Source organism: Triturus cristatus, chromosome 6 (assembly GCF_964204655.1).
Source record: "Triturus cristatus chromosome 6, aTriCri1.1, whole genome shotgun sequence".
NCBI lineage: Eukaryota > Metazoa > Chordata > Amphibia > Caudata > Salamandridae > Triturus > Triturus cristatus.
The window spans coordinates 1,020,887,541-1,020,904,030 of record NC_140589.1 but is presented as its reverse complement, the minus strand read 5'-3'; the positions used below and the strand labels follow the sequence as shown (position 1 = coordinate 1,020,904,030).

The 16,490-nt window shown below is 42.2% G+C and overlaps 1 protein-coding gene across 1 annotated transcript in view; it reads left to right on the top strand.

Annotated features, from left to right (window-relative positions):
• Window positions 1-16,490, top strand: part of LOC146820941 (two pore calcium channel protein 1-like) — a 653,069-nt gene that overhangs the window by 106,708 nt on the left and 529,871 nt on the right. Inside the window, exon 4 of the mRNA XM_085609765.1 lies at window positions 11,863-11,991. Coding sequence (XP_085465891.1) covers window positions 11,863-11,991 — 129 coding nt within the window. The remainder of the gene's footprint in view (window positions 1-11,862; window positions 11,992-16,490) is intronic.

Genomic DNA, 16,490 nt, shown 5'->3' with positions numbered 1-16,490 from the left:
CCAAGTCCACACCACAACCGGCGTAGGGGCGGCTGGGTGCAGGGTGGTCATTAGGTGCTGGGAGCCCAATGCTTTTCTATTGAGGATGTCTGTCGTGAAAAAGGGCTGCAGGCTGGAGCCAGAAGACTGGACGAGGAAAACCACTGACTGGAGGATGAAGATGAAGAGTTGCTGGACACCAGGACACTGTCGTCGGGCACCTCTGGACACGGGAGCTGCTGGTGCAGTGGTGTCCTTTCGTGTCGGGTTCTCACCGGTTCCCTTTGCGGTTGGGGGGACTCTTCAGAATGAGGCTGCAGGCATCGAGGAGAAGGTCGGTGGAATTCATCCAATGCTGGAACACAGGACAGGAACATCGGCGGGACCTTGCTGGGATGTTGGGCCACTCTGGCCGTGGGCGTCGGGTGCAGAGTTGTGAGCACTTGCGAATCCGACTTGATATGGAGTCCTGGCTTGGGTTGGTGTTGGACAAATCCGCTGTCCATGAAAGATCAGAGTTCTTTAGGAAGGCAGTTTCTTGGAGACTGCTTGCTGCAGGACACACCGAGTTCAGTTTGCAGGGGTTTCAGAGCAGTAGACAGGCCAGTAGGGCTGGGTCCAAAGCAGTTATCATCGTCCCCCTCTACATCAGCATGTGTCTTCGGTCCTTCTTATTGCCACGTCGAATCTGACTTCTGGGTTTAGGACTGCCCCCTAAATATTGTATTTAGGGGGTGTTTTAGGGGTCTCGAGGTCAGTAGCTAATGGGCTACTGACCTTAAGGTGACAACACACTTGGTGTGCTTACACCACGTGGGGAGTAGGCACAATCCCTAACCCTGATTGGAGGGCGCCTGCCATCTGCAAGATGACGGGGGATGAAGAGTGGGCATTCATCTCGGCTCCCCCACCTGAGGGGTGGGGTTGACATAGATGGCACACCTTCTGGACTGCTCTAGTTTTTCCATCCAGTCTTCCCACCAAAAAGTGGTTGAGACCGGAAGAGGGCCTGCTACTGATAGCAGGAGAAGCTGGGGGTATCTTTGCAAAGGCGAAAAGGCCTTTGAAGCTCCCCTGCCACAGATGGCTCTTTCTGACATGGGGGAGGTGTGAACACCTCCGCCCAGGAAAGGCTTTGTTTCTGGGCCCAGGGAGTGAAGGCTCCCACCCCGAGGTCCAGAAACTTGTCTTGCAGTGGCAGGCTGGTAGTCACCAGTCAGGCACCCACCAGAGGCTGGTTTGGTACAGGGGTCCCCTCTAGAAAGGACCCCTGAGTGCAGGTTATAATAAACCTGACACTGAAATCAGTGCAGGTCTATTATTCTGAGATGTTTGATACCAAACATCCCAGGATTCAGTAAAGCCAATATTGTGTTGGGAAACTCGTAATGACCAGTTTCCAGACCATATACTCAGAATGGCTTTTCTGGGCACTTATAATATCTAAGAATGGCCTTAGATATTATAGGGGCCTGTCTGCTCCTGCAGATAGGTCCTCACATGAGGGATAGTGCATCCTGCCCTAAGGGTGACTTACCTAAGCCTCATACAGTGCTTGGCAGGCATGGCACACAGGAGTGTGTAAGAAGGATATTGTGGGGAGTGTCAACTTCCCACTGAACAAGTGCGCACTGTATTCAATGAAACACCAAGGTTTCTTCACGTATTTCAATTTATTGATTTTGAAAGCATATTCTCCATTCATTGAATTTCATCATTTCATGAATCAACCAAATGTTGCATACATAATCTTCTTCTGAAGCAATTCATTCCTTGTTTTCAAAGTTAAACATCCACCCAATGCATTTCGGGTCAATCAAATCTGACCCTTCTTCAGGGGTCTAAAAAAGAAACAGGACCATTGAGTTCACTGCACAACTTAATCAATGATACATATAGTGTACTTTATAAACATATAACAACATCTGTAAGAGAGCACAAATCTGGACATACAAAACTAACAAAACAATGATGCAACTTACACATTCGAATGATGCATTACACACGCTAGTCAATGTAATATGGTGTCAATATTAAACTGGCTGTAAACTGTCTGAAAAATGTACGCGCTGTAACGTGTGCAGGAACGAACATGCTAATACATGACATTCATTAAGCGATCACAGGATTCTAACTGAAACGTCTACATATTACAAATGTCAAACGTAACTAACACTCTGTGGCCTAAATATCTTGTGGCAGGGATCTACATTCAAGAAACATTCATAAATGCAGCCTCGGTTCACAAACCACTTTGAACGCATATAATTATATCCTACTGCGAGCGTCTAAAGAAACATTTATACAGAGCAACTAACTCCGGACCAACGAGTCTCTGCTACCATTAATCCACCCTCTGTCTAAAGAATTCAATTTACGCGCCAATTCAATGATGATTTAAAAGACAAACGTTAGTTGTCACGTGGTAGACACATTGGACCAATCATAATGCGTTGTGATCAACACCACATGATAAGAGTAAATATGGCTTCACATTTATAAATTAAGTACGATGACGTATTAGCGGGAAAAACCAATCATACTACATCGCCCTAAAACGTCAGTCCCATGTGATCGGGGAGGAGGCGGCTACACAACAATGAACGCGTTAATGTGAACACTACCTGACAAAGTTCAAAATTGAACTTTGCGATGTTTGATGAAATAAAGCTAGGCGTGTCACTGAACCCATCTGCAATTACCTGATATAATGCGCAGAGCACCAGGAGTGTCTGCCGTGTTGACTCTTCACTTTTAGCTGCACCAAAACATGCAGGCTGCAGTGGCAGTGATGCATGTGTTCGGTGAGAGATCTCTGAGGGTGGCATAATACATGATGCAGGGAAAGAACACAGCCCTGGGTACCTGATTGGCAAGGACCCTGGGCACACTCCGTCAAAGTGCATCAGAAATCTGGCAAAATGTCTGGGGGTTACTGCAACAGAAATCAACTTTCCTATAAGGAGATTTTAATTATCATATAGATGATCATTCGGACATGGTGGCAGGTTTACTTTTACAAGAGTTGACCTCTTTTCAAGTTGCTCAATTAGTAACTAGTACTACTCATGAAATAGGCAAATATTTGGATTTGATCATTTCAAACCTGGCAACACACTCCTGTGACACTCCAAAACCAACAGCATGGTCTGATCATATATTGGCCCCTTTATAACACGAACATCAAAGGTCAAGACATGGCTTGCTTCATCTCGTAAACACTTTTGTCAGTTTATTAAAGAACAGGATTTCATTACCCTTCTAGCTGAAGCTCGGTCAGGGCTTTCCGGAGATCCTGTGGAAGACTGGACCAGGGTTCAAGCTTGGATGTCTTCTACACTTGACGTTCTGGCTCCCTACAAATCTATGAAAACTCTGAACAGGGCAGGCAGTCTCCTTGGTTTACTCAGAGTCTTTTAATCCTGAAAAGACGCTGTCAACAATTGGAGAGAAAATGGAGTCTATCCCGGCCTCCGTCTGACAAAGGGAAGTATGTGGAAAGTTTAAAAATCTTATCACAAATTAATCAGACAAGCAAAACAAAATGTATACCAGTAAAATTGAGACTGCCAAATCTCATCCAAGTCCACTTTTAAAAATGTGAAAGCTATGTCTTCTTCTAAAGTGGCTACACTGACAGTTAATTTATCCGTATCCAGCTGTGGTGCCCTGGTTCATTATTTTACGGACAAAATCCAGTCAATTCAAGCCAGGTTTCAGGCCGCAGAGGCCCCTGTCTCTTTGTTGGCAACTTCTTCGGTGTGTCCCTAGCTTAAGGAATTTGTTCCTATTTCAAGCTTGAATATGGTCTCCCTACTTAATAGGTACACTTTGATCCATGTTCCCATTCTGTTCTAAAATTAAGGGCATCTTCACTTATTCCAGTGATGTGTTCTCTATTACATTCTTCCATCACCACATCCAGATTACCTGATTACTGGAAAGCAGTGTTGTGATTTCCATCTTGAAAAAGGCTAATGCCACTCCCTTTATCTCAGCAAATCTTAGGCCCATTTCTCTTTTACCTGAATGAGTTAAAATGCTAGAGCCTCACATTAATTTTCTACTTACTAATTTTCTTGAACAACATGATATCCTAGATGCTTCTCAATTTGATTTCCGAGCTGCGCACAGCACGGAATTTCTTCTGCTGACTGTTGCTGAGAGTCTAATAAACTTTCTAGATAAAAATGGTTCTGCAGCCCTTATTCTGATCTATCGGCAGCTTTCAACACCATCTCACATAATATCTTGATCCACCATTTGAGGGAGATTGTTGCAGGGCAGGCGCTTCAACGGTTTATAAACTTTTATAAGACCGAGATTTCTCTGTTTGACTTTCTACTTATTCACCCCAACAAACTTGCCTGAACTGTGGAGTGCTCCAGGGCTCTGTGTTGAGCCCTACATTTTTTTATATCTATCTTGCTCCTCTGACCAAATTTATCCAGGGCTTCGGCTTCGAGGTACTGTCCTATGCGGACAACACTTAATTAATTATCCCCCTGGTTCAGGATGATGAACTCACCAGATCGAATTCTAGTCAATGCCTGATGGCCGTAGCCTCCTGGGTGAAGTAAAACCACATGGAGCTCAATTCTGATGAACTGAGCTGCTTTTCTTGTGACCTAATCTACAGATTTGGACTAATGTTTGGTGACCATAGGAGCTTAGGTCTTCTCCGATGTTAGTTCAGACTATTCGTAATATGGGGATAAAGTTACTCTCAAATGTCTTTTGGTCCACGATTCCAAAATTTTACAGCCATCTGTTTTGGACTGTTGAAAATGCTATGTAACATCCGTTTTTACTTACCCCTGGCCGGACCTCTAGAAAGACTGTTATACAAGCACTGATTACCTTCAGAGTTGATTACTCCAATGCACAGTGGACAGTAACTGTGGGGTGGGAGGGGGGGGGGGCTGGAGGAAAGTATGTCAGTATGTCAGCAGACTACACATTATACAAAAAGCTTTGGCCAGGCTCCTATTGAATAGTTCGAGACATTGTTCTGTAGCTAACAGTTAAGATTTGCACTGGTTACCTGTAGAAAAGAGGATTCAATTTAAAACTCGATCTCATATTTACAGAGCAGTTTTTAAGCATGGCCCTATGAGTTTGCAGAGGATATTTTCCTTGTATGATGCAAGGAGAAATTTGTGATCTGCTTCTTTTCTCATACAAACCCCTAGGTTCGGACGCAAGAGATGTGGCTGCTCGTCTGTGGCGTTTATTGGTGCCAAGTTCTATCTTTTCATTTCAAGTGGCAAGTAGTTAGAACATATGACGAATTCTGGATCTCCCTTTACTTTTATTACCAAAAGCTATTTTGATGTTAATTTTAAAGATTTCGTTGAAGAATTGCAAAAGGCTGATGTTAAAACATTGACTTTTGATGGAAACAAAATAGACTTCATGGGATATTTTGCTTGTGAAGTATGCTTGAAGGACAAGTTATGTTAAGTTATGTTAAAGCATTTGTAACGCGCACAGCTACTCAAGGAGTGTCCCGGCGCGAGCCCATTGAAGAATGAGGAAAGAGGAAGGACTGATTAATTAAAAAGAAAAGTCTTGAGTTTCTTCCTAAAGATTTTCTGCTCCTGCAGGTGGCGAAGATCATAAGGAAGTTGGTTCCAGGCCATCGCTGCCCTATAAGTAAGGGAGTTGCTGCCCACTCTACTAAGGCAGAATCTGGGGCTTGGATAAAATAATGTTGCCTTTAAGGATGTCTGTGTATTGGGGTACAAAGACCAGCGGCAATTAGGGATTCTTCTCAGTTCAAGCTCACCTGAAACAGTATTAGTCATAATCCTAGAAAGCGATAAATATCCAAGTATCAGGGAGCATTTTGATCATGGATTTGTTGGGACAATGGATAAACTAAAATGTTTCAAACATAGAATTGTCACCAGGAAGGATCCCATTGTTTAAGGAGGAATCTTTAGCAAGGATGGTAGAGGGGTTCTTTCTGGAGAGAGTAATATTATGGGCTTGGTTCTTTACAGTGCTAGGCGGAGAAAAACAGTGAATACAAGGTCATGCCTCCCAGTCTAGGAGCTGGTAGAGAGAAGGATCAACCATAATCTGTTAAATGCACCCCTTCACTGGAAGCACCTGCTTAAGAAGTGATCAAAAATGAAGCCGATCCATAACATCCATGATAAAGTATAACATCAGTCAGAAAGTCTTCTTGGCGACTTTTGCAAGATTGAATATTTAGTTTGTCTTTTTATATTTTAACTATTGAAGGGGAAGGATGTGATATGTGCAGTGACTTACTGTAATGGTTTCCTCCTTCCTTTCCTCACCCCTCCCTCCTCTTATTCCCCTTTCACTATTAGTACTTATGTCAAAATTCTGTGATGACAGTTGGAGGTTGACATACAGGGCCGGTCAGGCTTTTTATTCCACCGGCCTTTTCCCTACTGGCTGGAGCCCTTAGAGACCGGTTTTGAAAGCCCAGGGCCACTCCTGGTGCCTCTGTCACTTTCCTCAGATCTTCAAGTTTAACTGCAGCAGGCACTGGGGTTTCAGGAGAGAGAGAAGGAGAGGGACGATAGAGAGAAAGCAATGAGAGTGGGAGAAGAGAAAGGAGAGAAGGAGAGATAGAAAATAAATACATGGAAAGAGAGAGATTGGCAAGGAGACAGAAGGCGCGGGGCTGGTTTGAGCATTGTTGTCAGGGCTGCTGCTGGTTTCCCAGCCTGGCTCTGTTGACATATACTGAATGAAATTTTATTTTGATCTAGCTGAATAAACTTCCTTGTTCCTCCTTAGTGGATTCTTTCATTACTGTAGAACAGTCATTTGTTTCAGAATTAATTTTAGGATGCTGTTGGTAGTGAAGAAAGTTAAGTGTTTAATAGGGGCCTCTGAACTTTACATAAAATGAGATGGATCTCTTTGGTTGACGTGCAGGGGCCGAACTTTAGCTTTATTGCTGAGTAGTATGTGGAATATGCATTTTGCTGTGTTATGTGCACTCGATTAATATTACAGTTTTGGCATTGCTTTGTCCCACTTTCACACTCTTTTATGGTAGTTTGAAAGCTAAGAATAAAGTTCAGCAGTATGAGAAAAAAAGATCTCTGAGCAACTCGCTATTTTTAAGTTTACAAAGATGCCCCTGATACTGAGCGTGAAGGAAGTAATTTGCCTTTATCTTCCCCTGCATATTGGTTGTACATACGTCTGTGTTACTCTGTTTTCCACTCTTAGCAATTATTTATTGTATATTTTGCGTGTATACATCCAATCTCCCCTTTGATGTGAATTGAAACCTTACTTGGGGGATTACATGTCTGCTCTGAGAGTCTCAAGGAAAATATGGGATGGGTTGATGGGTACCTTATGCTACTCAGGCCAGTTTCTGAAGTTTACAACATGAAGGAAGAACAGCCTGCATTGTGAGCAGTTTGCAAGTAGCTGTCTACATATTAGAGCACCAGCAATATGTGTAAGCGCAAATGTTTTTGCCTAGCAGCTTCACTGCTCTTTGAAGCTTAGCCTCTGGTAGAGCACTACCACGCTTCCGAAACTATGGTGCAGGTACGGTCTGTATGCTACTTTGACAATTGAGTTGGTGCGTCTCAAAGCTTCTCCCACTTCAAAGGCTGCCACCAAATATAAATATTGGACCCTCAGACCAACTCTTCAGATCACTCCTGGACCTATGCAGGACCCCCGCGAAGCACTGCCTTGTATCTCAGAGGACTGGCCTTCTACTTGAAGCCTGCCTTGTCCCCTCAGTGACCTGCCTTGCTGCTTGATCCCAGGACTACCAGACTGACTCTAAGGTGTAGTTGGCTGGCCTCCTGTTCTGTGTTACAGGGACACAAAAAGCTCCTTAAACCTTGTAGTCATACCTTTAGCTGGTCTAAAGTGTGTCCCACTCTCCAAGTGGTGCCCACCCAGTCCTGAACCCTTGGAAGTGATGAAAAAGGTGTCCAAACAGCAAAAAACAGAAAAATGGGCCTGGAAAATTTCCACAAAAAGTGGCCTGAGGACTGATAGGAGACCAGGACCTACCGGCTCCCTAATTTGCACAAGGTGCATCACCGGTCAACCTGACTTCACATTAGCTCTAACTACATTCTTCTCTGCAGCAGCAAATCCTGTTCAGCGACTCCTCATCAGAAGGGTTTTCGGCCTCATGGAGCTCTCAACGGCTACAGCTTGCAGCTTCGTTCCGCTTAAGATTTTTGACTTCCCAAAAAATGACTACGTCCGAACGTGGAAATCCTCAACGTGACTTCTTCTAGCGGCTCTCTGATGATGATGCCTCTTCCGCAGACATCACCGTCTGTCTTCCCCACTGAACTATACCTTCCCAGACATTTTTCTTTGAAATTTCTTCTAAGTCCAAAGGTAAGCCGAGATCTGGCCCACTCCACTTTGTGAATCCGAACCACGCTTCATTGCGGTCTGCCAGAACATTCGACTTTGCCCCAGTCTCACACGACTAGATGTCCCACGTGACTTTGATCGTTAGGCACTGTTTTTCACAGAAAACTTTTAAAATTCTTAACCCCGGTTCCAATGTTTAAATTTAGTTAATTTTGGTGTCATTTTATTTATTGCAATTTTCTCCATTTTCCTTAATTGGAGTGGGATTTGTTTGTGTTGTGTTTCCGTGCCTTTAAGTTCAGCCTGACTGCTTTTGTGCCAAGCTACCAAAGAGTTTAGCACAGGTTAATTTAGTAACTTTTGTGGTTTACCCTGACAGGGATTGTGGTTGTTGCTTGAGAACGGTCTTCACTCCCCTTGATCAAACAAGCATGTGCAAGGCAATTGGTCTTGCCTGTGTTCCGTGAGAACTTTCCTGCATTTATAAGCTGTCTTGACTATTTAGAAGGACACCTGCCAAAATCTTTGCCCACAGACTTTGGCATAGGAGATAACAATTACGGTGATAAAGTGAGGGAGATTTCAATGAAAGATATATAATAATGAATATTAAAGAAGGCTAGAGACAAACTAGGGTTATGAAGCAAGATAACAGTTAATGAGAGGACATAATTGGCATGGACATATTTTTTAGCTGTTATGTCGCTATGGAATGCGGAATGCAGAAAATCAGGTCAGGGTGTTTGTGCTGTATTTAGATCACATTTAATGCAACTCAGCCCTTTGGGCACGTGTTGTTAAAGTAATGCCCCACAAGAAAACTATAAAAGTGTAGCATTACATGTAGCTCATAAAACAGGTTTAGGATAACCTTCAACAAAAAAAGACATTAAAAAAAAGTAACAAAAGCTCAAGCAGGTTGGGCTACGTGGAGCCCGGGAAAAGCACTGGACAAAGTGCGGAGGGTCAGAGGATCAGGCCCTATAGGTGAAAAAGACAAGGACGGATGACGGGTGGAAGGTAGGGGAGGGGTGTGTTGAGATATTCAGAGGAGATGCCAAAGAGCCATTATGTCTATGCCATTTTTTCAGCTTACGTTTTCTAATTAGCACGAAGGCATGTAGGCGCTGTGAACTACATCTATCTGCATACACTCTTCAGCTTCAGTAGAAAGGCAGACACTGCATGCCCTTACAGAGGCATGGCCCAACATGTTGCAGATTGCGCCAGAGACCACTCCCTCAACACCAGTACCGGGTACGAGCTGGGGGCTAGCTGGAAGCATCAGCAGTGACTATTCACCATTTTAAAAATTAACTTGTTAGCAGCCCTGCAACTGGTACAATCCAAATATTTTGCTGAGTACTCCTGAACACGCTCATGTAAGCACTACGTCACCACGTACATGTGGCTACTGTCCTAATGCATTTCAGAGAGAGTTAAAAAAATGAGTCTCTGTAAATACAAAGTGAAAGTGCTGGCAAAACAGAAACAATTCATCCTCTCGCGCTCTAGAAGCTTTAATTGCTCATGAATATATACATTTCAGATGCCATTTGAAAGAAATGTAAAAATGGGCAATGTATAAACATTATTTTTTATGTTTTTGCTGCACTGTTTCTAGCGGTTCAGGACAGGGATTTCCAATGAGGCAAAACAAGCCAGCACTAAATATACCAGGTTATCTTGTTAAGCATGAGGGAGGAGGAGGCAGCTGCAGCCCAAGATAGAGTGAAGAGCAGCTGTTTTAGAATAAAACCAAGCTGCGAGGGGCGATAGGTGTTATGGGAAGGTCACAGGAGATTAAGTGAACTGGGAGCAGGGGCCAGGAGAGTGCAGAAAGACAAAATAGTGCACTGAAGCAAAACATATGGCCCATAATGAAAGGATATGTGTAGCAGGGGCAGTCTCCAGGGTGGAACAAAACAGCTCAAAGGTGGGACAAATGTATTCTATTGACCAAAAGAAACAAAGGAATTTGTAAAGGCAGACAAAAGAAGCAATTGTAAGCGCTGGGCGTATTTAAAGCCTATAGACTGGCCTAAAAACAATTTCCTACAGTTAGGGCAAGCAATTAGAGGCTGCTAGGCACAACTTCTTTTTAATATGGACTTGAGAAGTCCACTGCCCAGAAGAGAGAGAATGGGAATCGGTGGGCTTCGTAGAAGGATCTTTGGTTCCTCAAGTGTGAGTTTGGAACTTTAACAGGAATTTAGGTCGGCAGATGATACTGCAAGGTAATGGACCAAGAGAGGAAATGATGAGAATTGCCATTACAACTCTTTTCTAGAGCACCCGCTTCTCAATTCCTGGAGGGATTGTTTTTGAGAGAACATGTTTAGTCATTCCCTATTATTCAAATTTAAGGAGAGTAGTTACAAGCTGTTATGAGGCGGCATCTTACTTGACCCCAACTTGTTCTGATTATCTAGCACTGGAAGCTATATAGTGAATCCAAAGACTTCAACCTTCAAAGTATACATCAATTCTACCCTTCTTTGTTTATTATATATTGAATTTTTATGTAATGAGTGTGATGTATTATCAGCTGTACATTCACTAACACCTTGTGTTGTGGCCCCTAATCTAGATTTCATGTGGAGAGAGGATCTCTCAATAGACACACTTTTCTCAGAGGATCTCAACAGATAATACATTCAGTGTTTTTAAGTAAAATTAATCTGGATTTGTCCCAGTTAATGAGATGGAAGTGCTTGAACTGTGGGTATTTTGAGGGCAGTGCTCACAGTTGGCCCATATCAGTAAAGTGGCACAGGAGAGTTTAAGAAGGAACTGAGTGCAAACATCTTTAGAAGGGGTTGATTGATGGCGGTTAGAAGCCTCCATAAGTAATCTGTATAAGATATTGGAACTCTTTGGTCTGATATACGGTCCCTCTTTCCCTCATTTATTATCGCACCAATAAGCACGGAAATGAATATGTACTAAATGTATTGAGTGCAATAATTAATATATACTAGAAAGTTTGCCCTTAAGATCGGTCATAACATACGGAATTGGTGCTTACTGCACCAGAATCTGCTTGTCCTGGTTTTTCTGGGTGCTTTTAACCATCTTTAAATTTTGGAAAGTTTGACTGCTGAAATTTAATGAAGGGTGTGATATTTATCACAAACATTGCAGCACTTATGAATGTGATAACAGGTCTTTGCGCAGGGCTCACAATTTACTGAATCACTAGTAATGATATCATAGGTGGTTATCTGTAGAAGTATATCGCATAAGAACCTTCTATTCTGTTACAAACAAGCCACATGTATATGTTTGTTAATGTCCTGAAAAGTGACATTTCAAGACCATTTAAGTAATTTTCAAATATTTAAAAAAATATATATAATTACTCTATAGAATGGACAGGTAACAGCTTGTTTTCCCTACCCTAGCTTAGAACCTCAGAAACCTTAGTAAGTAAGCCATTTTTTGTAGCCTTAAAATAATCCATGCTATTGACTGGATGTGAAAGCACTAAAGCATACAATACTCAGTTTACTAATTTTCTTTTTGTCTATTTACCAGGCAACTTCACTGGTGGAGGTGTTGTGTCTTTTGGCATTCTTTGGCCGTCTTGTACATTTTGCTAAAGTAACGCCACAAAATATATTTTGGAAGGATACAAAGAATATCTGCGTCATGGTAGCAATTATGGTAAGTTTTGACCATGGTCTTTTGCTTAATTGTTTACTCTAATTAATACTCTTATAAAAAAAACAATTTAAGAATGTACAATTTTCAGTTTGCAAACAGTGATGCTTTTTTATATAGTATAACATGTCTTTTTTTCATTTAAATTTCTTGTGTGTAGCCTCATTTGCTACAGGAAGCCAGACTTGGCGATTTTGTTGTTTCCACTTAATTAGGCAAGAGTATTGAGACATTGTAGGGCTTCCTTGCTGTGGTGATTGTTGAGGGTGGTGGTGATATTTAGAGTGGGATGGTCTTTCTGTGTTGTGCCAGTCCTGTCTAATTAGATAGGTGGGAGTGCCTCCCTTTTGCAAAAACAGTTGATGGACAGAATGAAGAACAATGTCATACATTTACCCCAGTACAGAGATCTAGGCCTAAATCTATCGTTTTTTTGCTCACCATGCCATTCCAGTTTGGACCCAGTCATATGCAAATCAGTCTTGAGCCTGTGCCTCATGCGAACAGTCCAGCCCGAACTGCCAAGCCAGGTCCTCCCTGGACTGGAAACAAGCATCCTAGGACCGGTTTCGGGTTTCACATCTCTTCAGCCAGGATAGCTTGATTCCAGTGGCATGGAGAGCACGGGACCCACGTCTGGGCATGCCCCCTTTTGCCCTTGACAGGTCCCCTATAGAGCCATTTTAACGCATGGACAAAGTAAGCAATTGGCCAAAACGAACCCCTTCCTGGTAACATTATCAAGACAGTCAGTTTATTTTTTCATGCCTTGGTTAATTTAAACCATACATGAGAGATAAAACAATGTGGATAATATCAGAAGCTGTAAAAAGTTCTCATTAAAACAACAACTACACCAGTTAAAGTACTTCAAGCAGGTCGCAGTACATAACACGCACACAATCTAACTGATTGAAAGTGCTGAAAACTGGCAAGTAAGTGAAAATAGGGTGTTTAGTGTATTTTTTGACAAGCATAATGGAGTTTGCATAATTACTTGAAGTGCGACAGGGCTGTTCTTAATGTGGGTTATCCGTGGAACAAATGAGCTGGTATTGTCCCCAGGGCAAAATACAGCCCCTCTCCAGTGATCAGTAATTATTTTCAGCAGTTGCTACCCTCGGATTCTTTTCTGCAATGCCCATGACTTTTGCAAAACGCGGTGCGAGAGGAAGAGGCGTCACTTGAAGGCATGCCATTACTGTTGGCCTACAGAAATGGAAGTTCAACAATTTGAACTGAGGTTTTCGCAAGGCGTGCCTCTCATTTAACAAAGCTGGGCAGATGCAGACTATGCTTATGATTGATTCCTTGTATGTATTGTAGTCTGCAATTAGTGGTGGTTGATTTTCTGAACTCTTTCCTAATACAATGTAGTGTTGGCATGACTGCTAACTGACACGTCAGCAGTTTCTGCTTGATCTTTTTTGAAATACAGAGACATAAAATTGGTTGCATGCCTAACTTCTCGTATTGTTTAGGATTAGCCAGTCGTGTGCAATGGTTTGTTAATTTCTGTGTTCTTTCAACCATGATTTCTGCTGCATAGTTTTTTAAACTAGTCTTTTGAAGGTTGTGAAGGTAACTGGCCCTGTTCATAAGTTATCTATCTGAAGATTCTGGAGCGTCATATCCAAGAAGGTGCGAGCAATTGACCATGCTTGAGTGGGAGATTTCAAGCCACAACTGATGTTCTAGTGAATTTTCCTTTGCTGGCCTTAGCTTGAAGCATGTTGTTACTAACGCCCCTTGTCTTTCCAATTACTGCTTTGTTTAGCCAAATTCCAACCGTATCTGAGCTGGTGAACTATGCTTGGGTCAGGGAAACACTTGTCTATAGGTGTTGGTAACAAGTTGATCTATGAAACCCGACTCACTTCCAAACATCACTTCAGCCAATATGCAAAATTTGGAAGAAGTTGGCATGGATGACTTTCACCATAGAGTTGAGAGATGGGTCCCCACAGTTTTCATAGAGACTTAAAAAGGCATAAAGGAGAGAGGAGGCCTTTGCTTTTATGAACTGTTTGTGAGGGAGGAAAGTTCCTCGATTATGAATCACAACCCCCAAATACTTATACTCTGCTAATTTTTTGATTGAAAGGCCATTCAAAGGCCAGTGTCCCAGTTTCTTAATCTTCTTTCCATCGATTATGATTTTGGTTTTATCTGAATTGACAATTAGCCTATTAGATTCCCCATAATTTAGCAGGTGTTGTAGCCCTATCCTGGTCTTAGATATCAGGAATGCATCATCCACATGGAGAAGGCCGTCATGCTTCAGTGCATGTGCATTTACATTCTTCAGATCTGAAGTAAGATCAGCTAGAAAGATTTTAAAATGTACTGGGGCTGTTTTATGCAACCTTTTTTTAATTTTGTTCTAGTGTTAGTTGTGTGAGCAAGTGTGCTACTATCTCCAATTTTAACGTGGAGCCAGGTTTTTGAGTATAATGTTATAATTCTCTTTACATCATTTACACCATAAGTTGTTCCTGAGTTTGTAATCAAAGGTTGCTTTAAGATCCACAAAGCAGAGGTACGACATTTGTTTCTTGTCGGTCTGTCAGTAAGAGTTGCCCAGGAGATAAGGTTTGCTGAGGTTCTAATCCCTTCTTTAAAGCTTGTTTGGTGTGGTAGGATTATGTGCTGCTCATTTGCCCATGTCTCTCAACCTTTTAGTAATATGCCAGCAAAATATTTTGCCTCATTCATTGTTGAGAAAGAAAACGCAACTGTAGTTAGCCGGGTTAGAGGTTTGTCCTCTTTATAGATTGGGATAATTGCTCCACGCCACGAATCAGGGATCTGTTGGGTGGTAATGCATCGATTATAGATAAGGGTTAGAACATCTGCCCAGAATTCAGGGTTAAATGTAAATAATTGCTGTGGTAAGCCTTTGGAACCTGAGGCACCATTGCACCAACCCTTATTAATGATCTCAATCACTTGCTTTCTTTAGTGACTTGTGATATCTACACACTGGGATGCTGGGACTTTCATGATTGTATGTTTTTGCATTGGGAAGGAGGCACTATTTGGACATCAGTTAAAAAGTCAACCCATTTTCTCTCTGTGATGTTTGCATTGCTTGCCGCAAGGCACCCCTTTTCATGCTTGTATATGATGGTCAATAATTCTTTTACATTCCTGGACTTACTTGCATGTAGTAAGCATGCCTAAAATTTGTTATTTTCATCTCCTTCTGCTGCCCATGTCTCTTGTATGTTTTCCGTAGGGCTGCAATTTCATATTGAGGGCTATTATCAATCAGATTAAGTCTAAAATTTGGAGCTACCAGTTTAATTCTTCCTTACTTGACCTTATGGCAGACCTTGGCCATCATGAGTTCCTCCTCTTAGGAGCTAGAACGTGGGCCCTCTTTGGTTTTAAATGTGAAGTAATTTAATTTACTAGTTACTCTGCTCTCTACTCCCACGCCCTTATTGGGCAGACAATTGATTTAGCCTTGCTTTCCTTTGACAGTCGACAGTTCTCCACAATGTTGTTGGCTTAAAAGCCATTCCATTTCAGCTTGTATGTTAACTTTTATTGTGGCTTCATCTGGGACGGATCCCTCTACATGCAGTGCTCTTTTATTAAGTAACTCCAGATTCTGGGGCTAGTGGTCACTTTCGGGGTGTTGGTCGATCTTAAAAGATTTCAAACATATAAACATAGGGAGGCTAATGAAGGTGTAGTCTAATGTGGCCTGTGATTTCATGGTGGTAGGAGTACAGGTAGGGAGTTGATCCTCTTTTTTCCTACCGTTCACTAATCGGAGGCCTGGGTGGGTGCATATACTCAGTATATGCACTCACTCATCCAAGAGGTTCTCGTCTTTTGAAGGCTGGCTTGATTTGTTGTGGAATGTCCCACTTATTGCCCTGTAAAAGCACTGTATCATCTTAGTAAGGATATTGAATAGGTTCATGTTAAAGTTACCTGTTAATAACATTATCAAGGCAGTCAGACATCCAATCATAATAATAATGTGCATAAAGACAGATTATTTTTAATAGCTTGTGGGCTTCCCAGAAGCTTATCAGAAACTTAGTGTGCAAGCCTGGCCAATGTTGATCTTTGAGCTCTCAGGCAGTTTGTGTCAATTAAAGAAGAATCTTTCTGTCTCACGTTTTTCTTGTTAATTAACTAAACCTCCTTTATCTCCTCCCCTCTCATTTCTCCTTTGTATTTCTACCAATCTACATTTATGTATACCTATCCTGCCTCTATCGTAACTTTTTCTACCTCACTTGTGTCTGCGTAACAGTTCTCTCAATACACCTCTCCTCTCCACGTCTCCCCATCTCCCAGTTTGTTCCCTCTCTCTCTTGCACCAACCTCTGCATCTCTACCCTTTCTCTCCACCGCAAAACACTTCCTACCTTATTCTTGTTTCTGCATCTCATTCCTCTGTTTACCTCCAACTACTTGTATCTCACCTACATTTTCTTCACCTCTTTCAATCTCATCTCTTTAACTATCCTCTCTATTGCTTT